The sequence below is a fragment of the Talpa europaea genome (assembly GCF_964194135.1).
Source record: "Talpa europaea genome assembly, chromosome: 10".
NCBI lineage: Eukaryota > Metazoa > Chordata > Mammalia > Eulipotyphla > Talpidae > Talpa > Talpa europaea.
Genome location: NC_140077.1, coordinates 69891984 through 69918562, shown reverse-complemented (window position 1 = coordinate 69918562; position 26579 = coordinate 69891984). Strand labels below are relative to the sequence as shown.

The window sequence follows — 26579 nt, the reverse complement described above, 5'->3', positions numbered from 1 at the left end:
TGGAGGGGGGACCTAAGGGGGCAGGAGAAGCTGGGGTGCGGGAGAAGCTGGGGTGCCCAAAGGACTATGGTGAGGACTATGGGAGAGGTGTGTTACAGGCACTGAGCAGGTGTGAACTGGTGCCCCTGGACCAGAGACAGGGCCCAGCCCACCAGCCTGGACACAAGGCACGGCTGAGAGAAGGGAGTGGCGTGTTGCTCCACTGGCCCTGGCCCTGCAGTGGCCATGGCTCCCCCAACCCCGCCCTCTCCCCCAGCCCAGCGAGCAGCTCTTGCTTACATAAAACCAAGTTATTATTCTTTCACATTTCAGAGTGTTGGGGGGAATCATAACCTTGCGCAAGGCACGACAATCACCATGGAGAATGATATTGGTGCATCACGAAGACTGCAAACGCCTTTCAGAGAAATGACCTCTCCTGACGAGAGCGAAATGAAAGCCTTTCCCATCGTAGGCACCTGAGCGCAGTGCTCCGAGTGGTGATTTTCTAGGCGAGCAGATGTCTGTCTCTCTGCTCTCAGCGACGGCACTGGCCTGGCACTGGCCTGGCCACAGTTGTCTGCATGTGCCTGCAGGGACAGTCACCAGATGCCCTCTCAAAGGGCTCTGGGCACAGCTCTGGCCCCAGCAGCTCTCTAGGTCCAGCAGGGTGACCACCACTCTGGGCACGGGAGGCCCAGCATGTAGGACACAGATGTGCGTGACAGGAGCCGCCAGCTGCTCTGCAGCTCCAGGCCCCAGCACCCACGAGCTGGCCAGACATGACCCACTGGGCAGGGCTTGCTGTTTCATGCCCTGGGACCCAACCTGAGTCCAGATGTTCAGTGACTCATCCAAAGTCATCCAGCTGGGGGGGTGGTACATAAGGGGGCCCCGGGCAGGCAGGCCCAGGCTCCCTCAGCTACTCCCTGGGCTCCATCCAGCCCCGTCCTTGCCTGCCCTGGGAGGTTGGGCTGCCAGAACCCTCAGGTGTCTGCTGTGCAGCAACAGCCAGGCTGCCCCTTCCAGCTGAGTTATCCTCCTCACCAAAGTGACACTCAGAGCCAACAAACCAGGACTCGAGCCAACCCCCTGGAACCCCCCCACACCCCATGCTCAGGCCGGGGTGCAGCACTCATGCTGGAAGCAGAGCCGGTGACCTAGAGTCGGTCAGTGCTTTTACTTTGGGGGCCACATATCCGATTAAGTAGCATCAGATAAGCATGGCTCTCACTCCAGGACGGGCGATGCCCCGCCCCAGCGCACCTTGTGCGGAAGGGGCCCTAGGCAGAGCCCTGCAACAGCCCCAACCTGCAGGGACCCAAGGGTGGGCCCCCACCTGGCAGCTCCGACACTGTGACAGCGCTCATCCCAGTGGACAGGTGGAGGTGGGGGGCGCCACTCTCCCCAAAGTAGGGACCAGGATGAGGGATGCCTTTGTCCTGCACTCACACCACAGCTCAGAACAGGAGGCTAAAAGCCCGCTTTGGGGTTGGAGGATCTGCTGCAGCTGACACCTTTGAGCTGGCGACCTGGGCCTGCTAGCCCAGCGGGGCATCCCCTGTCTGGTCCCGATGGGCACACGGGCTGCAGGGGGCTGAGGAATGTAGCTGAGCGGAGCCCGCTAAGCGGGTGGCCAAGGTGGCTTCATGGAGAGCCCTTTTCAAGCCCCCCGAACACGGCATGTGGTGGGAGGAGGAGGTGCCACAGACTCAGAGGCCCGAGGTGACAAAAGGGGAACCAGGAATCCCCAGAGCCACAGACCAGACACTGATGACATCACAGCCAGGTACAGGCCAGCGGGCCACGGACTTCAGCTGAGTCTCACTCACTGGCCAGGCACTGGTGGGGATGGTGGCCCAGAGCATGCAGCCCCCAGGCCAGGGTCACAGTCCTCGCCATGGGGACCTGCCTCTAAAGTGGTCCCGGCTTAAGCACCTGCTCTGCAGGTGCTGTCGCTCTGCCCTCAGCTCCATTGTGTCTGCACTGCGCACAGTCTACAGGCGGCAGGAGCTAGAGCTGTGCTCTGCGGGGAGAATGGGGGTTCTGGGGCGGCGGGACCCTCTGAGGGCGGTGCCGCCTGCTCAGCGCCACCCACTCCCCTGCCCCGACCTGCACTCTGGCCAAGGACACGAGCCGCCAGCTGGATGGGGGCTCCTCGCGTCCCCCAGAACTCTCAGGCAACACCTTTGGTTCTGAGCCGGACCCTCTGCTGTTGGCGCACATATGAAAGCTGTGACAGCCTTTTGGGGACTGACCCCTCATCACTGGACCCTGCCCCATTCCAAAATGGGGTCTGGGAGCTGCTCCCCCCACAGGGAGCCCTTGGCACTCAGGGGCACCTCTTCCAGGCAGCAGCCTCTGAGCAGCTCCACTCAGGCTGGTGCCCCGGGGCTTAGCGAGTTGACAGCCATGGGGCTGAGGCGGGAGCTTAGACCTTCTCGTGCTCCCCTGCAGACCCGTGGGGGTAGGGGGAGGATGGCCATGGGGGCCTGTGAGGAAGGGCAGTCAAGGCCACTCAGGGTCTGGCCCTGCAGGTCTCCTTAGGACAGTGGGACTCAGGTGGCTCCTGCTGGGAGTAGTCTCCATGGAACTCCAGGTGCTACCACAGTGCCTTACGTGGTCCTCAACAGAGCAGCTGAGTGGCTGAGTGATAGGGGGTCCCCAAGAAAGGGGAGGTGCCAGATTCCCTGCCCATCCAAGGAGGACAGAGCTGTACAGAGAGGAACAGGAGGGGAGCCTGGGGAGGGGAGGAAAGATGGGGGGTTGGGGGTAGGGAGGGGGGAGAACTGGGGGAGATGCATGGAGCAGAGAGACATGTGAAGAAGCTGTGGTTGCTTCTCCGCCTTGGACTTGCATCAGGGATTTGGGGACACAGAAGGAGACACTGGGAAGAGACAGAGACGAGGGTGAGAGATCCGTGAGGAGGTGACAGTGGCAGCCTGTATCTTGATGTTGACTTTGCTCTTTTCCTTCCAGACTTACCTGGTCCTTTCTGCCCCATTTCCATGGATCCCACCAGAAGGTGGCAGAGCCCTGCAACCTTTTGGGCTTCTGGGGCCCTGCTTTGGGCCACCCCTGTTGGGCTGGGCATTTACCCACGAGTGGATAGGTGACTTCTGGTGCTTGATTTGGAAACTTTATTCTTTCTCATCTCTCTAGTGCACACTGACTGTATTAAAGTCCCTTTCCATTGAAGGTCTAGAGGATGTTTTGTCTTTATGCAGGGGACAGCAGAGCCCATTAAAGCAGGCAGGTTTGGGGACCCCAGGGTGTCCCTCAACCTATGTCAGGTCACAGCCCAGGACTCTGTGTTGCTCTGAAGGAAGCCCCGCCCCATGACAGCCTCTGATCTGCCCCCCCATTGCACCCTCGCCCTGGCTTCCCGAAGACACCATCTGAGGCCTCTGCACTGGGTGTTACTTGCTCAGGAAGACTCGTCACTAAAATAACTGCCAGGCTAACTCTGATATACTGAAAGCCTTTGCTCAAAGGCTTCTGGAAAGAGGGCGGGACATCACTATGCACTCCCCACACCTCCTCCCCCACCCCCCTGGCATTTCCAGTTTCCTTTACCCACTTTTCTTTTTTTAAAAAATGTATTCTTTCTGTTCTTGTAGCAAAGATTACTATCAAACACCACTGACAGGGTGTGAGCCAGAAACCTTAGCCTTTGCCGAATGTAGGCCCCTCCCCCCATGCATGCTGGGATGGACTCATAAAATAGTTTCTCAATCAAATGTGCGTTGGCCATAATGGGTCAAGGTTGTCTTGAGCCCTGCAGAAACCACAGGATAAGCTTTCCTCAGAGCAGCGGTAGTTCTCAGACTCCCCCAATCAGTTCCAGCAGGTCAGAGCTTTGTTTTCAGCAGTAAGGGCCTTGGGTGCCCAGCTCCAGCACATCCTGGGGCCTGATAACATCTGTTAGTCAAGGGAGTGGAGTCCCCTGTGGCTCAGGAGGTGCTGCTCCCTTTGCTTCAGACACCCCGTGGGCCATCCTCTGGGCCACAAATGCCACTGCCGCCCTGGAGCATCACTGAAGCGCATCCCCTGGAAGGTTCTCTCCTGTGTGCAGATGCAGCCCCTCCTCCACATAGCCAGAGCAGACTCAGGAGGCTCTCCCGAGGAGCCTCATTCCAGCACATTCCCTGTTAGCCTCCAGGAGACATCTCCTCTGAAGGCAGGGCCCGGTCTAAACCAGCTTCCTGGCCCTGGTGGGTCAGGGCGCCTCAGGGACAAGCACTTAGCTAGAGCCCCATAGCCCTGCAGAGACCACCGGGTCTCACTGTTTGAGGAGCCACAGGCAGCGCCATGAACAAGGTGAAGAGAAGAAGGTAAAGGATGGTTCCCCCATGGAAAAGTACATAGCCACGGGGGTAAGGGAGGGGCTCAGAACACAGGCTCTGCAGCAACTGCAGGACCACACCCCCTCCCTGTTACAGGGGGCCCCAGGGAAAGGGGAGGTCCCAGGTTCCCTGCCCCACCCAAGGTGGGGGGAGCTGAGGAGCAAAGCCAAGCTAGTAGGAGGGAGAGGGTGAGCAGGGGCCTGCAGGGCGCTGTGAAGGAGACACTGGAAACACGTGGGGGAGACCCCGGGGGGAGGTGACAGTGGCAGTCCTGATCTTGGTTTTGATTTTGCTCTTTTCCTTCCAGACATGTCTGGCCCCTCCTGCCCCTTTAACTGTGGGTCCCCACCAGGAGGGGCCTTAGACTGTGCAGGCTCTTGGGCCTCAGAGGCGCTGATTTGGGCCAACCCTGTCAGGCTGGGCACTGAACCACGAGGGGACCGGTGACTGAGTGTTTTGAGTGGAAACTATTTTATCTATTCTTCCCCCTCTGATTCACGCTATGGTATAAAAGTCCCTTTGCATTAAAGATCTTATGCACTAAAGTGTATTTTCTCTCTCTTTTTTTAAAAGATTATTTATGCATACAAGAACTGGTGTACAGGCCAGAGGTGCGGGGAAGGGGAGCGGCAGTAAGAGGAGTCACCAGAGACAGAGTGGTGAACAGAACAAGCAGATCCACTGAAATCCACTGCTAAGGGGAGCAGCGGGAAGACAGGAAAGGTCTGCTGTGCCATGCGGGTAGCTCCCTGGCTGGGGATCGAACTCGTGATGCAGAGGCTATGATACCTTCATAGTGCTGTGCTTTACCCCTTGTGCCACCAGGGAGGCTCCTAGAGTATGCTTTCTCTTGATGTGGTGGATGTCAGAACCTATTTAGAGCAGACAGGTTTGAAAGTTCTTGGGATGCTCCTCTCCCTGCCCGATAACCACCCGTGGCAAGGAGAGTCTGTGTTTTTAGGTAGATCAAGTGGCCTCCTTCTCCCAGAGGAACAAGAAACCCACAAGCACAAGCAGCTGTGAGCCATTCACAGTGGGGGTAAACGGGGGCAGGGGGGTGGATTTGGCGTCCCATGTCCCCATGTGGTCTAGCAGAAATTAAGAACTACGCATGGTGAGAGGATGCCAGAGAGTCCTAGAAACTTTCAAAATGTTGACTTCCGATAAAGCATGAGCCTCCTCTCTAGCAGCTTCTCCAAGGAGCCCCCAGCTGGCTGGTAAAGAAGCCACCAGGCCAGACGCCTGCCCCATTAGTCCAGCGGCTGACCCCGCTCATGGCCCTCGACTGGCACCAGCTCTCCCAGCAACCCCATTAGACACAGCTGGCGCAGGGCACACGGCCTTCTCCCCCCTGAGCTCGGTAGGGCCACCTACACAGTACACCAGCTCCAAGGACCTCAAGAAGACACGCAGTGATTCCTTGGAAATAAATGGCCCAGTAATCTGCCTTCACGAAACCCCAAATATCAAGTGGGCTCTAAAAAAAAAAAAAAAAAACAAATGGAATGCTGGGCTTAGAGCACGAAGAGGATTTTTCTGGGTTGGCAGATGGACAGGAACACAGACGGCAAGGGACGGAGCCAACGCAGGCTTGATGTTACCCTAGACACGCGCCCAAGGTGCGGGGCTGGGTGTGGGCGGCTAGGGGAGGGGTGGCTCCAGGAGGGAGTTCGAGTCCAACCAACAGTTACCAAGGGGTTCCCAGCGGCTGCCTGGGCTGGCTCTTCTGCACCATGACACCCCCTCCATGGCCTGCCCCTGTGTGCTTTGCTATTTGCAGATGTCAGGTGACAAAATAGCTGGGGTTTGAGTAAGATCAGTGGAAAGCCAGTCCTGGGTGGTGGCTGACAGCTGCCGTCTCCCTCCTAGCCAGGCGGGCATGCCACCCACAGTCCCTCACTCGTGATAAGGACTAATAGGCCAATGAGCCAGAATTATGGAGAAACTAGGTTTTTTCCTGTAAAATACTCTAAGTGGAACAAATAAGAAACGTGCCTATAAAATATCCCAAAGCCCCAGCCCCGACCCACCAGCGAGCTCTCCCCAAGGAGGGGCAGGGTGACTGGGCATTGATGGGGGTTTAACCTGCATTCAGGGGCTGCTGGTCTGGACCCGCAGAGCCCAGTGCCACGTGGGCAGGGCCACCCCTTCAGGAAAGGCCCCAGGACATCCTGCCCCATGACTCTCAGCCACTGTCCCTTCACTCTTCAGAAGGTGGAAAGGCCGGGCTGACCACCGACTGGGCCACACCCCAGGCTTGCTCCATGCAGATCCTCCTGCGCCTCTCCTGATGCCCACCATTGGTGCGCCTCTGGGAGGAGGCCTTGCATGTGACGCCAGCGCCTGCCCACTGAGCAGCACGGCCCCGCATTGAGTCCCCAGCCCAGGTGTTTCGCTTCTCAGCCGGTGTTGAGGTGCCCGGGAAGCCACGGCGCTTGGTCGAGGTCCTCAGTCACGTGTTTGTGGACGGAAGTGGGGTGCCCCTACTCACGGGAGATGACATGCACTATGGTCACTTGTGGCCAGGATGGAGCCCAGGCTTTTCGCTATGGGAGGCCGGCACCTGAGAGCGCACGGACAGCCCCATGCCCGCTCAGTGTGTCCTGATCTTTTCTCAGAAGGCCCCCCAGAGACTCCTTTAACATCTGTCTCCAGAATCAGAAGCTGCACATCGGGCCACAGGGGGCACACTTCAGCTTCCAGGGTCGCCCCCCATTGGGCTGTCCCAGTAGCCCCAGCTTCAGGCCCGACCTCCTGCCCTGCAACCTGTGGGTCCAGGCCACGGGCTGTGGAGCCGGGCACACAGCGTGGAGCACGTCTGGGCCCAGCGGCCACTTCAGCGTCTGCAGGGACAGTGTAGTGGCAGGATGGCACAGAGCACAATCTCTATGATCCTATGCAGATGGGTAAAGGAGGAGTTCTGGAGCCCTCGTTGGCTTTTGCAAGCTTTTATTGGGATTCTGCCAGGTACATGGCAGGTAGGGGTGACAGGGGGCCAGGACGCTGGCAGGCCTCCCAGCCCCCAGCAAGTCTTCACTCTTTCTGGGCTCTCTGCATTCTCTCCTGGCCTCTGCTTCTCTGCTGCTGGTTCTCTTCCCGTCCCTTGCTTGTTCCGGTCTCAATTTTGCTCTGCTGGCGTCCCCGTGACGCTGCCCTTATAAGCACAGTTTCAGCCTAGGTGAACCCACCTACATATGCCCACACCCTACTCCAGGTGCCCACCATCAGGCATGCACTCAAGACCGCAGGGATGCATCATCAGTCCCATCATCAATCCCATCATAATGGCAGGAGGGTAGAAAAATCTGACGCCGTTTACCCCACAGGCCCTAGCCTCCAAGAGAAGCTGCAGGGGCAGAACAAATAGGAAATGAACAAGGGACTTAAAATCACCCCAGGGAGTCCAGAGAGAGGCACGGGGTGAACTGCCAGGGTCATCTCCTCCACATGCACCCTAGCTAGGTCACTGTAGCGAAGGGTCACCCCCAAAAAACAAGCTGGCGGCCTCCGCAGGTGGAGGGGTAGGTCTGACCAACGGGAGGGAACGAGGGACCTGGGCTGTGTCTGCAGGGGTGGGGGCAGTGCCACCCGTCCCCTGGGGAGCCTCCAACAGTGCTGACCAGAGACCTTCACCCCCACAGGGACCCAAGAAGCACGGATGCTGGGTCAGCTGTGGTGGGGGCTTGGGGCTGAGCCCCCGGCGGGTGGTGACAGGCTGGCTTTTGCCCAGGACTCTGATCTAGAGCAGCTGCAGCCTGAACCTTGGCCAGTCCGTGGACTCACTGCTGCCTCCGCGCTGGAGAACCTGACACGCCGCCCAGGGCCTGTCACTGGGAACACCCCTTCCCCCCAAAAGTCAACAGACTCTGAACGCCCTCACTAATGAGGGTCATGGCACCCAAATCTTCTTGACGGGAGCAGACCTCCCAGACGAGGCCCGCGCTGCAGAGACCACCGCCCTGCTGGGTCCTGGCTCAGCTCTAACCCCAGAGCTGGTCAGCGCCGAGCTGACTGACCACTGACCGTCACCGCCCGCCGGGGGCTCAGCCCCATGCCCCTACCGCAGCTGACCCAGCATCCGTGCTTCTTGGGTCCCTGTGGGGGTAAAGGCCTCTCTGGTCAGCACTGTTTGAGGCTCCCCAGGGGACGGATGGCACTGCCCCCACCCCTGCAGACACAGCCCAGGTCCCTCGTTCCCTCCCGTTGGTCAGACCCACCCCTCCACCTGCGGAGGCCGCCAGCTTGTTTTTCGGGGGTGACCCTTCGCTACAGTGACCTAGCTAGGGGGCATGTGGAGGAGATGACCCTGGCAGTTCACCCCGTGCCTCTCTCTGGACTCCCTGGGGCAATTTTAAGGCCTGGGGCTGCGCGGGACATGTGGCCAAGGAAGGCTCCCAGGAGGCGATCGCCATGGGTCCCATCATCCAGAGCACAGGTTCTGAGCCCGGGGCGCCTACAGGAGGCGACCTTCAGGGCCCCAAGGCCTGACCTCATCCACCTGTTGCTGCTGCTGCTACCAGCACCCTGGCTGCCTGAGCAAGCATGAAGGCAGCAGCCCAGCCTGCAGCCTCCCTCCAACCCACAGAAATCACGGACTAGAGAAAGGCACCACCGATGCCACATGCAGAACGAAAACGTGGCCCGTAGCAACTGCGGGGCAGCCCCCAAGAGGGCCAGGCAGGCTTTCCTCAATAGCCCCAAAGGCCGCTGTAGCCTGGGAGTGGGCACCAGAGGTCGGCAGAGCCTGGAGAGTCCATTCACGCTGGGAATCAGGATGTTTTGTGTGAGAGCAGGGAGGGCGCAGAGGGCTGAGGAGAAACCACCCTTGCCCAAGCCCCTCGCCCTCCCTGACCGGAAGTGAGGTCAGCATGTCCTCAGTCTGGCCTTCTTGTAACTGACAAAGCAGCCCCTGCTCCCCTTCTGTGATCTAGAAGAATGTCCTTCAGGGAGGGTCTCACCCAGCTCTGGCTCACCCGCAAAACATGTCCTTGCTGCAAGAATCTCCTTTACTCTAAGGGTGAGGGTGAGGTCCCCCCTCTCTGTCCAATGACCCGGTTCCCAATGCTAAATGCTCCTGCTCTCTCCATATTCTGTGGAACCTCAGCCTGCAACTCCCTCACGCGTGGCCCCTGGGCCCAGCTGACCTCTTTGACAGCGCATCTGCCTGAGAGAACGCAGAGGGACACGGTGCTCCCACACTGGACACAACCGAAGGTTAAGAATCGCGTAGCAACAGCAGGATCCAGGGGAGCCCTTGCTGAGACCCAACTCCCATTTATGACAAAACAACAAAGATGAGGGCCAGGCACCTGTGGAGGCCATGGGGAACACCTCGGCAGCCAACCCCATGCCCAGTGCCCAGGAGGGGGCCCAGAGCCGGGAGGAGCTGCTCAGGGAGTACAGGTGGGCTCTGGATTTGCCCCAGCAGCGGAGGTGGGCTGGGCTGCAGTGAGGGGGCTGTGAAACTCCAGCAGTCTCCATATGAAAGAAACACCCCCAGGCTCAGGAACCCCACGTGAGCTTCTTAAGGCTCCTGCATGTCAAGACAGAGACATGAGATGGGGAGTGAAGGGAGGAAAGTGAGAATAATAGAGGGGCCTTGCCGGGCCACAGCTGAGCATTCCCACACAGGGAGCGAGTGACCCCTCAACTCCCCACACTGTGGTCAGGGGAGGGAAGGAGGGAGGCAGGGAAGGAAGCACAAGGCCCAGCTCTCTCTCTCTCTCTCACACACACACATACACACACACACACACACACACACACACGTTCTTAAGACGCCAGGGACCAGGCACCAAGACCCGCCCCCCCCCCCCACCTTGCTGCTCCCAGGATGCCAAGATGAGCAGCTGAGCCATCTGCAGAGGGCGCCTGTCAGAGACCCAGGGGTGACGTGACTCTTGGTGACGCCTTAGCGCTTTCTCTTAAAGCTGAGAACAAAGGGAGAAAGTTGCCGGACAGCTCACCTGAGGATTACACTGTGTCCTGTGTGATTAGAACAAAGAGTGATAATGACTAAAAAATAAGGGTTACGGGGGTAAGTGTAGTAGATTCTGTTTATCTACAGAGGAAACACAGAAGACTCGTCAGAACAAATGACTAGAACCCGAGGTTCAGGGGAGTTGCTGGATATAAAATCCACAGGCAAAAATCAATACGATTGCTTTGAGAATAACCGACTGTAAAAATAGACTTCCCACAATGGAAACTTACAGCATAAAAGGTTGAGTAAAAACGTGCAGCACATTCAGGGGAGAATCGCCAAAACAACATCATAAGAAACATCTCAAAATTCTCATTTGAAAGGAGAAATAATGCATGAGGATGAGCTCAACATCATTAAAATGCTGATTCTCCCCTAAGTGACATGTGCCCACACTGACCCCAAGCCCAGCCTCAAGACAGGAGCGACGCAGGTGAACTCGCAGGGGGTCTGAACAAAAAAGCGGGGGCAGCTTCTGTGTGAATGCGGACGCAGCGATGGGCGGGTGGACCAGCTTCCAGAACCAGGAAGAGCTCTGTGGACAGCTCAGAAATGGAGAGACCCACTTCCCCACCTGTAGCTCCTGGGGCACAAAGGCAGCCAAGCCTGGAATCTGCGCCTGGCAAGGTGCTCCCTCCACGGGCCCAGTGCTCCGTCCACCCTCCAACGGCGCTTGAAGGCTCCCCAGTGGCCACGGGACTGGCCTTCTGGTCCTCAGAGCTTCGGGTACCTGCCCCCCTGCGGCGTCTCTTGGACGACGGGGCGGCACTTAATGCCCATGGCGGACGGAGCAAGCGGTGTGGCCCTGCTCTTTGAAAGGACCTGCGTCTAAGCTCCATCCTAACTAGCTCCCGACGGGTGCAGAAGGGCCTACCTTTCCCACTCACCCTTTCACACCCTGAGGGTCACTGGGCACCCTGACCCCCTCGGGCATGGCCACACCAGGGCACAACCAACTCAGCCTCCAAGAGTCAGCCCTGGACAGAGGGGCTGCCCCTCACCCCCTCCTGAAGTCAGTGAGCCCCACTCTCAGCCAGGGGTGCAGTTCCCCGTCAGGGTCAGGAGCTGCCTTCTCTTTCCTGAAGGAAACTTATGTCAACTTAGGATGAGGCACTCCCCTCAATTAAAAAAACACTCCCACCAGGCCCACTGTCCCTAGCTCCGGGCCAGATAAAGGACTTGTTGACAGAGAGTGTGGTTGGCTAAGGAGGCAGAAAGCAGCTTTCTGCCTGTCTGCTCAGGCCACCCCCACTAGGGTTGTGGGGGCTAGTGAGCTGTGTGCAGGGCAGGGGCCTGGGTAGGTGGAAGGGGGGCTGCAGAGTCAGAGCCAGGAGGCCCCAGGCACAGGCAGCAGGACTGCTGGAGGTGGGGGTACATGTGGGCACTGGGGCCTCCGCGTCGGCCCCTGCAGCTCCCCGGCCACAGCACTGAGGACGCGGGGAACCCCCAGCTTAAGCAGCCCACCCGCCAATTTGCCCACCGCCCAATGGCCACACTCAATCATGTTCGCAAAGCACTGAGACTCCCCTCGTGCGTAAGGCTTCAGGACCCCCGAGGAGGACACAGGCTTTGCAGTCTGCTCGTGGTCCCACCTCTGGGGAGCCCCCACCTCTGGGGAGCCCCCACCTCTGGGGAGCCCCCACTTCTACTGCACTGGCCTGAGTCCCAAGCTGGCCGTGCTCATCTATCTCACTCACCACATAGTAGTAAGAGGCTGCTGAGCACAGGTGCCCCCGAGAGAGAGTTGTGGGGATAGAAGGGTGAGAGAGGGAGAGTAAGAGAGAGAAAGAGAGGGAGAAAGAGAGGGGGGAGAAAGGGGGGAGCGAGGGGGGAAGGGAGAGAAAAGAGGGAAAGGGGAGAGAAAGGGGGGGGAGAGAGAGAGAGAGAGAGAGAGACTGTCCCCTGTCCCTGGCGGTTGATCCAGCGCACAAGCTGGGACGTCGCTTCCTTCTCTCCCTGATTTCAGCCTAGCCTTTGCGCCCGAGCCCCCACTCCTTCTACACCTCGGCTGCCACTGGGCACATGTGTGCTCGTGGGCGCCCATAGCGAGAAGCCCCCAGCCTCATGGAGGAAGCAGAGGTGCAGGGAGGCAGGGAACCGGGACGGGGTCCAGAGCAAGCCAGCTAAGGGCATTGCCTGCCCCCCCCACGGGCACCCCTAACCTAACTGCCTGGTTGCGAAGGCCACAAATGAGTCCCAAGAGGCCAGCGTCAGCCCTGGGCAGCAGGAGCCCCCAGGCCGAGATGCAGCCCCCCAGTTCCTCGGTGCCCCTGAAGCTGGAACATTCGAGATAAGAAGAGAAACCCGCTGGCCTCCTTGCTAGGGGTCAGAGAAGCCCCCGAGTCCCTGTGAGCAGCAGAAGGGGAGGAGGCTGCGCATGTGCTGCTGGGAGATCCGGGCGCCTCTTTGTCTGGAAGAAGTCGCTGCTGCATCTAAGGTCCGTCCTAACTAGATGCCCAACAGGCAGACTTGCCAACCATTCCCAGGCCTTCAGAGGAAGAGCATCACCACATCATTACCCTGCAAAATGGAGTCAGTAATGCCCAGGAGCACACAGGAGATGAGAAGCAGCCACGCCGGGAGGGGACTCACTCGGGCAGGGCCTGGCTAACCTTGGCCGAAAACGCCTTACAGGTACCACCTTTTCTTCTGGTGACAAACCCACCACCCAGGAGCAAGCATGAGGTGTGGGCGGGCAGGGGAGGGGGCGGTCCTTAGAAACTCTCCCTCGAGCCTGGGCCTTTTCAGAGTAATGAGTTCAGTTGGAGGCCAGCTCAGCGCCTGGGGGGAGAACAAGTATGCAGCAAAGCTCTGCTCCCCTGGCCGTGCAGGGCTCCCTCAGCAGCAGCCCCTCTCATGAAATGCACTGCGTCCAGGGCTGGCTCCTCACCGCCCCGCTGCTGTGCCTGCCAATGAGCCTCCATTCAGGCAGAGGCCCAGGCTCCTGACCCTGAGACTGACTGAGGCGCCCTCTCGGGTCTCCCCTCCTCCCCCGCCATCACGGGGCTGCCCCCACAGGGAGATGGTCTGAGCTTGTGGGCACCTCCCTGAGACTGGTTCCTGCTTTTTTTTACTCTCAGCATCTCACTGCTCACTCTTGTTAAATCAAATATGCCAGTTCAATGTGTCAGTAATCTGCCTGGGAAGACTCAGGGAGGAGTCAGGGAGGACCCAAGGAGGACTCAGGGAGACCCAGGGAGGAGTCGGGAAGACCCAGGGAGGAGTCAGGGAGGAGTCAGGGAGGACCCAAGGACAACTCAGGGAGGATTTGGGGAGGACTCAGGGAGGAGCCAGGGAGGAGGAGGATCCAGGGAGGAGTCAGGGATTTCAGTTTACCCCAAGCTCCCACTTGGGAATGTAGAGACAAGGCCGCCTTTCCTGTCTGGACGTGGAGAGGCAGAAAGCCTTGTCCTTGCCTCCTCCATGGCCCCAGAGGGGCACAGCCCCAAGCACCCTGCCCCAGGACAGGGCTGCGGTCAGCAGGAAAGGCACTGGCCTTGGCTGGGCTCTTGCCTGTGACCTCTGTCCGTGTCTCAGGACCCTGCCCGAGAGCCCACGCACGCCAGGGGCCGGGACTGTGGTACACCCAGCAGTGCTGCACTCAGCTCACTAACACGGTAATTAAGGTCATTAAGTTATGAATGTGAGAACACTCAGCTGAGGATATTTAGATAATGAGATAATTGCTTTGCAAGAAGACAGATTACAGGGAAAGCAGAAGAGTGAGCCCCACAGATCCCCCAGAGTCCTTCCTGGCTCTGGCCTCTGATTTCACAGGGCTTCCCTCCCCACTCTGAGCACCCCTCCTTCCACCCTTCTCCCACCCCCTCCCCCTGACTCCCCTCTCCCACTGAAACACCCTGGGCCTCCTCTCAAGCAGCCCTGCGCTAGGAGGGGGAGAGGAGAACTCAATGGGGAGGCACAGCTCTCCAGGGCGCTGGAACTTGCTGTTACAAAGGCCAGGGTATGAGTAAGCAGGCGGTGCTGCCACTGCACAGCAGGGGCAGGCTCTGGAGTTAGCCCATCCCAACCCAGCCCTGGCTGCCCAGCTCAGTGCAATAAACGCCAGCATCGCCCTGGGTGGCGGGTCTGAGCCAGCCAGGCCAGACTGGAGGCTTCTGTGGTCCCCTACTCTGCTCCCTCTGGCAGGGGTGGGCTGTGTCAAGCGGCCCATCTGACTCTTGCTTTACAGGGGCCCTTTGGAGTTTGTGGGTGGCCCCTGGGCTGGGTTGGGGGAGAGTCATGACACAGGGGCAGAAGGTCAAAACAGGCCCCGCTGGTGGCCCTGTGGCTGCGGGAATCTGCGGCCTGGCGGTAAAACCTGCATTTTCACCCCCATTGCTGGCCAAGGAGTGGGTTAAAGAAGATTTAACCGAGGGCACCCAGCCAGTATGTCTCTGTGGGGCCTTCTTCAGAAAGGAGGAGGTTCAATCCTGCAGGCACCCTCCACAGCAGCCTGTCTCTAGGTCCAAACGACTTCCAACTAGAAAGCTCCCCTGTCAAGAATACCTAGCTTCTTAATGCCCACCTCTCACCGCTCCTTCCTACATAACTGAATTCAGGCTGTGCTTGCTGGACAGCGCTCCCTAGCCGTCAGCCTGCTGCTGCCCAGTGCCTGTCCCCACCACCACCAGACCTATTTCCAGTGAACATTTGGACTCTGCTTCCATGCTGCATCCCTCGCATCTGTCCCTTGGGCCTCAGAGGATTGGCTCAGCAGGCAGTTCTGACCAGGTAAAAGGCCCAACCCACCCAGCCTAGCCCAGCCCTCACCAGGCCCAGGGGATCCACAGGCCCCCGCTTCCGAACAGGGCTCGCCTCTGCACCTCTGCCGACCCTGCAGTGATTTTTCACAGGCGTGGTTTCTTCCCGAGCCCCCCGCTCTCCCATTGGCTCCCACCAAACCCTCCTGGGGTGTTGGGCTCTGGCACCAGCAGTTCCAATTCAGAGCCAGACCTCAGCTGGGGGAGGCGGCAAAAATGACCCCCTCTCACACGTGCACGGAGGACCACTCGCACACGCAGATCTGTGGAGTTGTGCTCAGGTGAGGGTTTCAGGAGTTGGCTCTGCTGCCCCCGCTTGCCAGCATCCTCCACAGAAGACATGGTGTTTCCTACCACAAACCCACTGGACCAGGCTCTTCTGCACACAGAGCCCTGCTGTGCCTCCCCCTACTATGACCAGCACACACCTCCTCCTGCCTGACATCCCAGCTGGTTGTGCGTGAGCAATGCAGACTTCGTGGGAGAGCCAGCCCTCCGGGGCTCTGGGCCCGGCACCGGCAGAAAAGGAGGTTCTGGAAGGCAAGTGTTGTGGCTTTCGTTTATGCTGTAGCCTTGTGTCCCCATTTCACAGATGAAGAGATGGACACGGGGATGATGCAGCCTGTTGACAGACCAGCAGCCTCTCTTGGGACGACTGAGAAATTAAGACCCTGCTCCTGGCCCAGCCCCATGGGTCCCTCGCCGCCTCACCGGTGGCTTTCAGAAACCACTCTCACCCTCGGGCTACCCTCTCCAGAGACTGTGGCGTGCAGGGGCTGCCAGGAGGAGCCACGCTGGCCACTATCATGCGTGGTAGCTTCAGCCTCAGAACTGGGCACTGTGACATCGCTGGCAGTGTCCTCCAAGGGGACAGCAGGCCTGCACCCCAGGGGGCTCTAAATGGCAGAACAAGGTGAGAGTTGAGGGCTCAAAGAATTCAGCAAATCAGCCTTGGAGATACGTGTTGCAGCCCCAGCTCCTGGGGCATTTCACACAGTCAGGGAAGTCACCCAGCAGGGGTCTGGGGATGGGTATGAGGACCACAGCCAGGAGACAGAGGGCACCCGCCTTGCCCTCTCAGATCAGCACTGCTCCTCCCCCCACCCCACTGCTGTGTTTGCAGGGGGCTGTGGCCTATTCCTGGTCTTCTGTTCCAGGGCCTTGTAGAAGTGATGGGCTCACATCTGCTGAGGCTGCAGGGATGTTCGGAGGAGACCCCAGAAGCAGCAGGCGCTGAACCTACATTGATGGACTGGCTGAATCTGTGTGATAAGCGGGCTCTGGCTGTGGCGTCCGTGCCTGTGATAGGGCTCCCCCAGCATGAGGAGGGAGGCTGACAGTCACAAGTGGGGGCTGCCCTGGGCTACACAGGCTCCTTTCTGAGGTGACTCTCTGCTCTGGCTTTAGGGACTGAGGGGAAGACAGGAAGAAAGAAGTGTGTGCCTAGAGATGAGAGACAGGGGCCTGGTGTGCAGCAGGAGGCTGGTGTGAAGGTGCCTGGAGGGGAGCACAATGTCAGCTCCCAGCCTCCACCTGAGAGCAGACAAGTATGGCCAAACGCAGCAAGAACATTATGGGAATGGCTCAAAAAGTGCAAAGCCCACGTGAAGAAAATGGAACCAGGTGCCAAGGAGAGAGCTGCAGATCAGGAAGACTTGGTGTGCATAAACGTGGAGTACTATGCAGGAATGAAGAAAGATGAGCTCATGTCATTTGCAACAATGTGACTAGAGCTGGAGGAGATGATGCTAAGTGAAGTCAGAAGGAGAAAGAAAAATACAGCAGAGCAATATCCCTACACTGTGATGAGAAAGGGCCTCTTCCCCTGACAGCCCCCTCTTCTTTGGGATGTCCCTGATTGGGGGTGGGTCCCTCAGAGGCCCTGTAGAGGCTCAGCCCACAGTGAAAGCCCATCTTGAGCCTTGGTCATGGCTGGAGTGACAGGGCTATCCCTCATGTCTCCACCACCGTCACACCACCAGCTGCTGGGAGCGATGCCCCCTTCTGCCATGGTGGCCCCGAGCCCCCCATCTAGGCAGTGTCCGTCAAGTGCACGTGTGTGCCTGTTGGCGGAGACTCCTTTGCCGGGTCCCAGAAGGCTATGGGGGCCACGTGGCCTCTCAGCAGCACTGACAGCCAAGGGAGTCAGGGGCAAGGGTGAGCCCTGCAGACACCCGAGAACTTCCACAAGGAGCAGGGATACCAGGTCAGGCCCGACATGAACCCAGGCAGATGTCCTGGGTCGCCTGCACCAGCACTAGCGCCCCAGCCAGCCCGGCACTCCTGGGCCAGAGCTGAGGGAGGTGGGCAGGCTGGGAAGCATTTGCTCTGAGCCTGCCACCTCCTCTAGAGAGTCAGCCAAGCTACAATGAGGTAATCAGGACCAGGTAGCAGAGAAGAGAAGCAACAGGGGCCTCTGACCATCTCTCTGGGGCTAAAAGGTCATAGGGCTCAGCCAAACAGAGCCCTCCCCACCGCCTACAAGATGCTGGTCGGGGCTCAGTGTGACCCGCACTCCAAAAGGCTAGAGCACCGCCAGGCAGCCTGGTGGGGTGACAGGTGGGGAGGGGGATTCAGGCCCCCTCACGGCCCCATGGCCTGAAACCTCATGTCTGGGCTCAGGGCAGCCCAGGGGCTCATGTGATGTGGGGACACGGGACAAGTGGGCAGCGCTCTCTGGCTTGGCGCCACAGGGAGCCCAGCACCCCTGCTCATGGAGCCCAAGGCCCCGCCATCAGCCACGTCACCCAGAATGGGGCGGCCATAACTGCCATAATGGATCCTGAAACTGGCTGGTCTTCCCAAGTGTCCAGCCCCCGTTCCCCCCTTCCCCAAGTCTGCACTGACATCTTGTCCTTACATGAAAGCCAGTGGGAGACAAAAGCAGCTGCCCTGGTGGGTCTGGGGGATACAGGACTCTGGGCAGTCTCCTTAGAGCCGCGCCTGATGGGCCGGCGGGGCCTGACTTGCAGAGCTCAGAAGAGGCTGCAGCTGTGACACCTCCTAAAGCAAGTGGGCCTGGTGCCAGTGCAGAGCAGGCAGGAGAGCCAAGAGCTGAGGACGTTGCTGCAAGTTTTCCTCCACCAAGGTCCAGGAAGCTGCCAGGGTGAGGCTGCGTGTGCCCACTGCCCCCAAGCAGCCAGAACTGCTGGAAAAATCTGGTGGGTTTCCCCACCCACACCAAAGGGCGCGGCCTGTGGAAACCCCTCCCTCAGGCACCAGCAGGTTGGATGGGCCAGTCAGGAGAAGTCAACTAGGGCTGGGGGATCCCTTAGACTCTGGGATTCTGACTCTGTACCTGGCCTTGGAAAGAAGAAAAACAAAGCTTCTAGCAGCTGACCTCCAAGCGTTTGCAGGGTCTGGGAGCTCCAAGAGGCAGGAGAGAACAGGAAAGGCCGGAGGAATAGAGGAGGCCCAGAGATAAGGGCATTGAATCTCACAGGGGATTCATCAGACCCCCAGGGCTGGGAGCAGCAGGACGTTCCCGGACAAGGATAATAAAGAAACAGGACCCTGCGTGGAGCAAGACGTGATTCTGGCCACAGAGACATGGGAGGGTGAGCGAGACTACCCAGAGCGAACCCGGCACAGAGACGGGGCTGCAGGGGGTCAGGGAACGCAGGCTGCATACCCGGAGTGCAACTATAAGGGCTGCCTGGCCCCTCCCTGCCTGGCCCACCAGCCTGGGGGGGTCCCGCTTATTTCTGTTCCTTTCTCCCTAATAAGCGTTTCCTTGTATCTGTTTCTCCAAACAAATCTGCTCCTTCGCCTGCCTGCCTGAGCACCAGCGACTTTCTGTCATGGCTTTGGGAGACTCCAGCCCGGGTGGGCTCGTGGCCGGGGCTCAGCGCTGCCCCCGCAGCCTGGGGTCCACTCTTGGTTGGGACTAGACCTGACCTGACATTATGGTACCCCTGGGAGGCTGGGCCTGCCCCCGCCTTGTCACCGCCTGGGGTCTCGAAGAGCTGTTAATCGGATTGTCCGACATTGTTTGGTGCTGTGACCTCCGCTACCATCTGGACCCGTGTCCGGTGCTGTCCATCCCGACATTCAGGCTGGGGCTGGGACTGCAGCAGTGGCAGTGTCTTGGTGGCCTCTGGTGGGCATCCTTCACTGCCACGAGCCCCAGGCCCTCGGGGGCTATGCCTTTTGTTTGAGGCCCTGGACATCGTGGACACTGTCTGGGGCAGCCAGCCACTGTAGCCTTAGTCCATGTTTTCCCAATTGTGAAACAGACCCCACTGTTGTTCCCTGAGCCCACGGGATCTCGCCATGGTGTGTGGGTGAGGCCCACAGTTACCTGTCCTCTGCTGGGCACCGTCCATGGACAGCCAAACCCCCATAGCTGGCTTCATTGATAAGCTGCCAGAACTGTTCTCTTCTTTCTTGTCTTCCTGATAAAAAAACTGCAAGGAAGCCTTTTCTTACTTAAAAGTCTTCAGGGGGCCCATGTAGGGGACCGACTCTCCATTCGTCCGTGCTCAGCAGATTGTGTGATGGGTCCAGCCAGGGCTTTGGGCAGACTAAGCGTCTCCTCTGTCTCTGAGAGACAGTAACTGTGCCAAAATCCTTCTAGAAAAGGAAGGGTCTTAAATCCTGTCAATCGACCTGGGAAAGCACCTCGGGTTCTAATTAACCTGGAGAGATGAGGGTCTGAGCGGCCCCCGTGCCGGGCGTCATCTCTGTGATGCCACACCAAAGAGGAGCAGCCCCAACAACTACAGGGCCACGCAGCCCCACACCAGCCACCTGGCTGCAGCCAGGACACCGGCAGCCAGCTCTGGGCCTGCAGAGAGGCTTCTGGAAGCAACAAAGCCAAGACAGCTGGCGAAGAAGCAACCCGCAGAGCAGGACAGTCCTTGGGGCAGCCAGGCCAGGCAGGACCCACACGCCCGGGGATGGACCCGCCCTGAAGCCAGCGGATCCTAGGGTGTGGCCAGACTGGGGTCCAGACTCAGAGGCCCACAGGAGAGGACTGTCCTATCTCTAGCCCAGGGTCATGGGGCCCCGACAGGCAACTGGCGCTTGGCACATATCCTGTCCGCTCAAGTCCATGTTCTTCCCCTGCCTGGGGGCCCTGCACCCCAAGACACCCCCAACAGGGCGGGCCCCATGGTCTCAGCCCACAGCTGCTCCAATCTCAGCAAAGCTACAGCTACACAGGTCAGTGGCACATACCAAGTTTCCAGAACCTTCCTCGCCAGGAAGGCTGTTCTGTTTCCAATCAAGTGCTCACTACAATTGACTACTTCTCAGCTCAACAAGAGCCTTTTTTTCCCTTTAGATTTTTTTTTTTTTGAGTTGAAAAATTTCTCAACAGTCCATGGAGTAGATAGACCAAATGCTGACCCAGGTAGACCCTATCCAAGCGAGATGGCCTCCACTCCCAGGAGTCACAGTTAAGAGGCAACAAGAAACAGATGAAATTAACTGGAATCATTGCTTTTTTACTTAACCAGACATATCAAAAACATCATCACGCCAACATGAAATCCTTATAAAGGTACCCGGGTTGACAGCTCCCTCCTTTCCCTGAATGTCTCACGCTGAGGCTCACTGAGGGGGTCTAGAGTGAGCCTGGGAATGGGTTCAGAGGGAGGCCACAGCACACTGCTCCCCAGAGCCAGCCCAGCTGCCCGGCTGCCTTGCTCTCACTGCATGACACCCGCGTGAACCAGGCCCAAGCGCAGATTACCTGCAAGTGCAGGCCTGCGGGCACGGCGCCAGCCCTGAGAGGCAGGACTGCAGATGGTCTCTACTGCACATGCCTTAGCATCTTCCTAGCTCCTGTGCGGTGAGCAGCGCAGCTGCCTTTCCACACACGACCACCTGGGCCAGTTCCTGGGCACAGCGGATGGGGCACCCGCCCCTTCCCCCAAACAAACCCACTGGGCCCCTCCCCAATGACCCTGCACCTCCCCTGCTTTGCTGCACAGTCTTCCCACAAAATCCTGCCCCCCTTGATCAGAGTGGACTTGAGGGTCATCCCCCCATCCTGCTTGGTGCTGCTAGATGCTAAAACCTGTCCCTACTTCAAACCTTCAGCATCCAGCATTTGACTTTCTGCTGGGCACTGAGCACCCCTGCAGCACCTCTGGCCACACGGGCCTGTGGACATGGCCCAATCCAGCTGGACAGGCCCGACAGCTGCACCCCGCGCCCTGCCACCGCCACCATACTCACAGCCAATCATCATGATGGCCACGGCGAAGATCTTCTCGATGTCCGTGGAAGGGGCAATGTTCCCAAAGCCCACGCTGGTGAGGCTGGTCATGGTGAAGTAGAGGGAGGAGATGTAGACGGAGTTCTTGCTGGGCCCGCCCTCCCACTTGCCCGAGCCCGAGCCGTTGAACTGGTAGGGTGTGCCGATGTCCATGGCCAGCTGGTAGAGCCAGCTGTTGTTGCGGATGGTCTTGGTGTCCTCATCAAAGATCTCATAGTCTCCAATGCTGTACCAGATGCAGGCCATCCAGTGCGCAGCCAGTCCGAACACGCACACCAGCAGCACTAGCACGGCCGCCCCGTATTCGATGTAGTGGTCCAGCTTCCGGGCCACGCGCCCCAGACGCAGTAGCCGGACCACCTTCAGGGAGCTGAACAGGCTGCTGATGCCCTGCGGGGGGACACAGTGTCAGGTGGACCGGCCCACTCGCCCTCGCACCCACTCACAGCACGTCCCAGGATGCGACTGTGCAGCCCTTTGGGGGGCTTCAAACAAGCGGCGCATGGAAAGTGCTCGGACACATATGCATGTTTGCACACACTAGGACTAGAATTTTATTCTGAGGAGTAGGGAAGGCCAATTTCCAACAGATTTTTTTCCCTACTTTCACAGAAAGCAAACACACAAAACAGCAATACAAATAAAATTAGAAATGTATCTGACTGATGGGCTGCGCAGGGGCACGGACCTAGAGCACTTTCCATACCACGCCTCATTTTCAAGCCATTTTAAGGGCCGTGTAATATTTCATAATATAGGCAATATAAAATATTTTCAGCATTCCGTAATGTTGATTTCATACTGCATGTGAAATGCTAATCACATGGGGCATGAGTTGACAAGCATTTGCGGGGTGCAGATGTGAGGGATCACACATGGGCAGGCATCATTGCAGGCGATTTTTCACTATATTTTGTGTATTTTTGTTCTGCTTGCATATACTTAATTTCCACAATTGAACTTATTTCTTTGATAATTAGAAAAAGCTATTTTTTAAAAAGCACAGTTTTAAAAGAAGAAAAACCAAATCAGAAAAATGGCTGAGTAGAGTGAGGGGCTGAGCCTCTGCCCTATCAGGGAAGTGCACCCCTGCACCTCCCTCAGCAGCCCCCCCCACACCCCCTGCATCCCCCTGTGTCCTCTAAGCCCCCTAAACCCCCCTGCACCCTTCTGTGGCCTTCTGCACCCCCAAACCTCCCAAGCCTTGCACCCTTCTGTGCCCTTCTGCACCCCCTTGTGCCCCACTGTACTCCCTGCACCCCCCTGGAGCCCCCTGCGCCATTATGCGCCCCCCTTCACCCATGCTGGGCATGCTGGCACCTCCCATGGTGGCTGGGTGCTGGGGTGCCCCCGCTGCCGCACCCTCTGGCTGGTGTCCAGAGGTCACTGGACAGCTCCAGCATCCCCAGGACCAGCGCATGGGTGAGGACGGAACACCAGGGCAGGGCCCAGTGAGCCACTGACTTGTCTGTGAATTGGGAAAAGACAGGAACCTGTCACAACGATGGGCAGGAGGACCCAAGGGCCCACTCCCCTCTCTCGAGGGTGGCTGCCCTCCCGGGGGACCAAGTGCAGCACAGACGTACCCCTCAGGCCTTGCGCCCCACTTCCCCACAAGACTGCCGAATCCCAGGCACCAAGGGCATCTCCACGTGTCCTGCCTGCCCTGCGCAACCCCAGGACGCACGACTCTGACTCTGACTTGGCTGCTCCCCCTGCCAGAGCAGAGGACAGATGATGCTTCCCTGCTCTGAACATGCTGCACCCCTGTGTGGTCCCCGAGTCAGGGGACACCTCAGAGGAAAAGGGGCCTCCTTAGGAGAAGCCTGGGTGGGCAACAGGGCCAGTCCCCGGGGCTTGTTCTCCACACGGGTTGGGGGCCCTGACCATGGCGGCAGCAGTCAGCACGCGTGTTCCATGTGCCTCTCCCTCACCAAGAGCCCCTGACACCTTCCAGCTGGCTGATGTGACCCTGAGGCCAGGTGTCGAGCATGGAGTCATTGGCTTGGAGGGCCAATGGCTTGGAGGTCCCCGCAAGGCCCTGGGGAACACCCCTGCCCCATTCTGGGCCCACGGCGATCGAGGGAAAGAGACTGCACCACCCTTGGGGATGCTCATCACAGCAGCCCCTCGGCCCTCCCAACTCACAGCGCACACCCGAGCACACACACCCTCCTGCTGCACACCCTCATCACAAGCACGAGATAAGTGGCCACCCAGCCGGTGCTGCTGAGTCCAATTCTGTCCTGGGAGAGACAAGCACATGTTCTGTATGTGTGACGTTGACAACAGAACCCTCTGCTGTCTGACAGCACCAGTAAATGGACAGCGCTGGACCAAAGGGCCAGCCGGGGGCTCACCTCTGGTCTTCCTCCTTCAGGGCCTCCGGCCGCCTGTGCTGCTCATGCAGTAAAGGCTGCGAAAGTCCTCAGGCGGTGTGGCCCAACAGGCGATGTGCAGTGGCCCCTAGGGGGTCTGTGTGGGACACGGGAAGTCCACTGCCCCACAGCCCGGACAGGAGACATCTGGGAGGCAAAGGCGTCTTTTTGACGACAGCTCCCAGCAAGTTCTGAGGGTATGCTTGATCCCAGGGGCCGGCAGCCTCCCTTTGCTAAGTGACGGTCCTGCTCCCCTCAGCTGCTCCCCTCTGAGCCCTCGGAGACCCTCGTGCCAGGCAGAGAAACCCGCGACTGCACAGCCCAGCTGTGGTGGACTGTGGCCGCTGAGCCCCTGCTCTAGTTGAGGGGGGCTCCTCCCAACACCAGCTTCTCCCAGGCTCCACTCCCATCCTGGAGCTCAGGGGAGGGGCCCTCGGGTCCTCACCCCCACCCCCACCCCCCCTTTGAGACCCACAGGGTGCAGCGGGAGAACCTTAATGTGCACAGGGAATACCCTTCACGCTGCAGCCTCCTCTCCACATTCCGGTCTGCTCGCCCAGGAAAACCAGGACCCCCTGAGATCTGCTGGCCAGCATTTGACATGACCACCCGCCTCTCCCCTCTGGCCCCGCACCCCACACTTCCGCTCTACCCCACGCTCCTGCTCCCCCTGAATGCACCATCCTTCAAGTCTACACAAAAAGATGACGGGGCACAGTGAGGGAAGCTTTGTCAGTGATGTCTGTGCTCAGGGCTGGGGCGGGGGGTGGCAGGCACTCTTTGAGGAGGGCACTCAGGACGTGTCCTGCATGCAGGCCAGACACTCTGTCCCCGCAAGTCAAGTCACCCCCAGAGCAGCCACAGAGGACACGGAGTGCGTGAGCACCGCCAGGTCCCACTAAGGTCTTAGTGCCGGGCCTGAAACCCATGTCCCCAGGCATCTGCTTCTGCCCGGGCTCTCCTCCACAACGTAAGACGTCAGCCCCTCAGCTGCGGGCCCACCAAGAACAGGAGGAGCCGAAGCAGCTCACCACTGTCTGCCGGTCCCTGGGCCAGGGGACATGCAGGGAACTATTTTATTATGATAAATATCTTTAATGTTGTTACATGATTTTTATATGTAAAGTGAAAAAGATGACGCCATGAGCTCCTTGGGGTCAGCCGGGGGGGCGCTCACACAGGCCGGGCCCAGACTCAGGCCCTGGGCAGGCTCCCAGAGCGTGCCTTGACGCTCTCCCCTGACGGCCTCTGCCCAAGCAGATCATCCCTTTGCTTTGCCTCAGAATCCGAGTATCGAGTCCACGGGGCTCCCTTGCCGCCTCCAGCATGTCTTCCCTGGCCCAGAGGCACCAGGTCAGGGCCCAGGACAGCAGGACTGGCCGGCTCCCCGCCCATGCAAGTCCATGCATGCCACAGGCCCAGGGCAGCAGGACCCAGCAGGACAGGCTGCCCAGCGACTCTGCTGTGATCTCAGCGATGATGTGGCTGGTGCCCCGCAAACCAGCCACACGCAAGATGCCTGCTCTTCTGCCTGGAGTCTGAGAGCATTCCAGCTGCTGCCAAGCCATACACCCCATGTGCAGAGCCACCACACCAGCTACGGGCCTGGGCAGCAGCAAGACAAGAGAGCAAGGGACGAAGACGCCCTGAGCCCATGGACCGGGAAGACGGAGGCTCCCAAAGGCGGAAGGTGAGCCTGACATGTGAGACCTGCTTCAGACCTGGAATCAAAGGTCTGTGAGGAAAAGATCCTCAAGCCACACAGATGCAGGAACAAGAACAAAAACTCAGGTCTCCCTCATGGCACAGGGGTTTAAGATGCAGCATTATGGAGCTATCAGCAGCCACTGAAGCACGAGTTCGATCCCCCGTCAGAGTGACCCACATGGTGCAGCAGACCTCTCCTGTCTCCCCACTGCTCCCCTCAGCAGTGTATATCAGTAGATCTGCCTATTTTGCTCACAACTCTCTCTCTGGTGAATCCTCTCACTCCCCACACCTCTGGCCTGTACCCAAGATCTTATATGCATGAATAAATCAATCTTTTTTTTTTTAAAAAAAAAGAATAAAAACAGACCTATGAGGGAGGCTGCAGCTGGTGCCAGGTCTCAGCACCCTGCTGTGCCCTTGCAGAGTGCCCCCTGCTGCTCAACGGGGGGATAATAGGGGGTACCCTGGGCGGGTCCTTACTCACTGCCTTGCATTTTATTGGGGTGGAACAGACTGATACAACGCTTTTTGATTCCAGGATACAGGCTTACACCCCTTCGGAGGTCTGTTGCCCCCACCACCAAGGCCCCCACAGTCTGCCACCACAGCCCATGGGTCCTCTCCCTTTGCCCCCAACCCCATCCTGCCCATCTGACAGCCTCAACGCTCCCAGTGAGATTTCCAGGGTTTGCTGTGGCTTAAGTTTTGTCTGTTCCTTTGCTTTATTTCTCTGTACCCCTCTTAGAAGTGAAGTCATCGGCGTCTGTCTCCCACGGCCGACTTCGCTTGGTCTGAGCCCCCGCAGCCCACCGCGCGGTCACGAAGGCAAGACTCCATCTCTTCCAGTGCAGAGCAGTGTCCCCCTGTGTCTGTCCCCACATCTTCCTCACCTGTTCCTGCATCCTGGCACCACAGTATTTTGAAAGCCAGCTGGTGCTGATGGTTTCTTTCATTAGAAGTTATTAACGACCACCTCAAGTGCTGGCAGCAATACGGCCGTGCAGGTCTTCCACAGTTCTTTACTGAGTCGATTTTAGATGCCCCCACCAAGGAATTTTAATAATTTATGTCAATTTTCAAACAAGTTCTTAATTTACTCTTCTCCAAATCCCTATGCTATCTGTAGGAATGCCTTATGCTTATGGTTTTGTTTGTGCCTTTTCTGAATAATCGCAACAAAGTAATGTCAGTTTGACG

At 58.6% G+C, this 26579-nt stretch overlaps 1 protein-coding gene across 1 annotated transcript in view; it reads right to left on the bottom strand.

Moving 5' to 3' along the window:
- KCNH1 (potassium voltage-gated channel subfamily H member 1) overlaps positions 1–26579 on the bottom strand; it is a gene marked incomplete at both ends in the record, with an annotated part of 143959 nt that overhangs the window by 28273 nt on the left and 89107 nt on the right. Inside the window, one exon of the mRNA XM_084245500.1 lies at positions 21255–21684. Coding sequence (XP_084101626.1) covers positions 21255–21684 — 430 coding nt within the window. The remainder of the gene's footprint in view (positions 1–21254; positions 21685–26579) is intronic.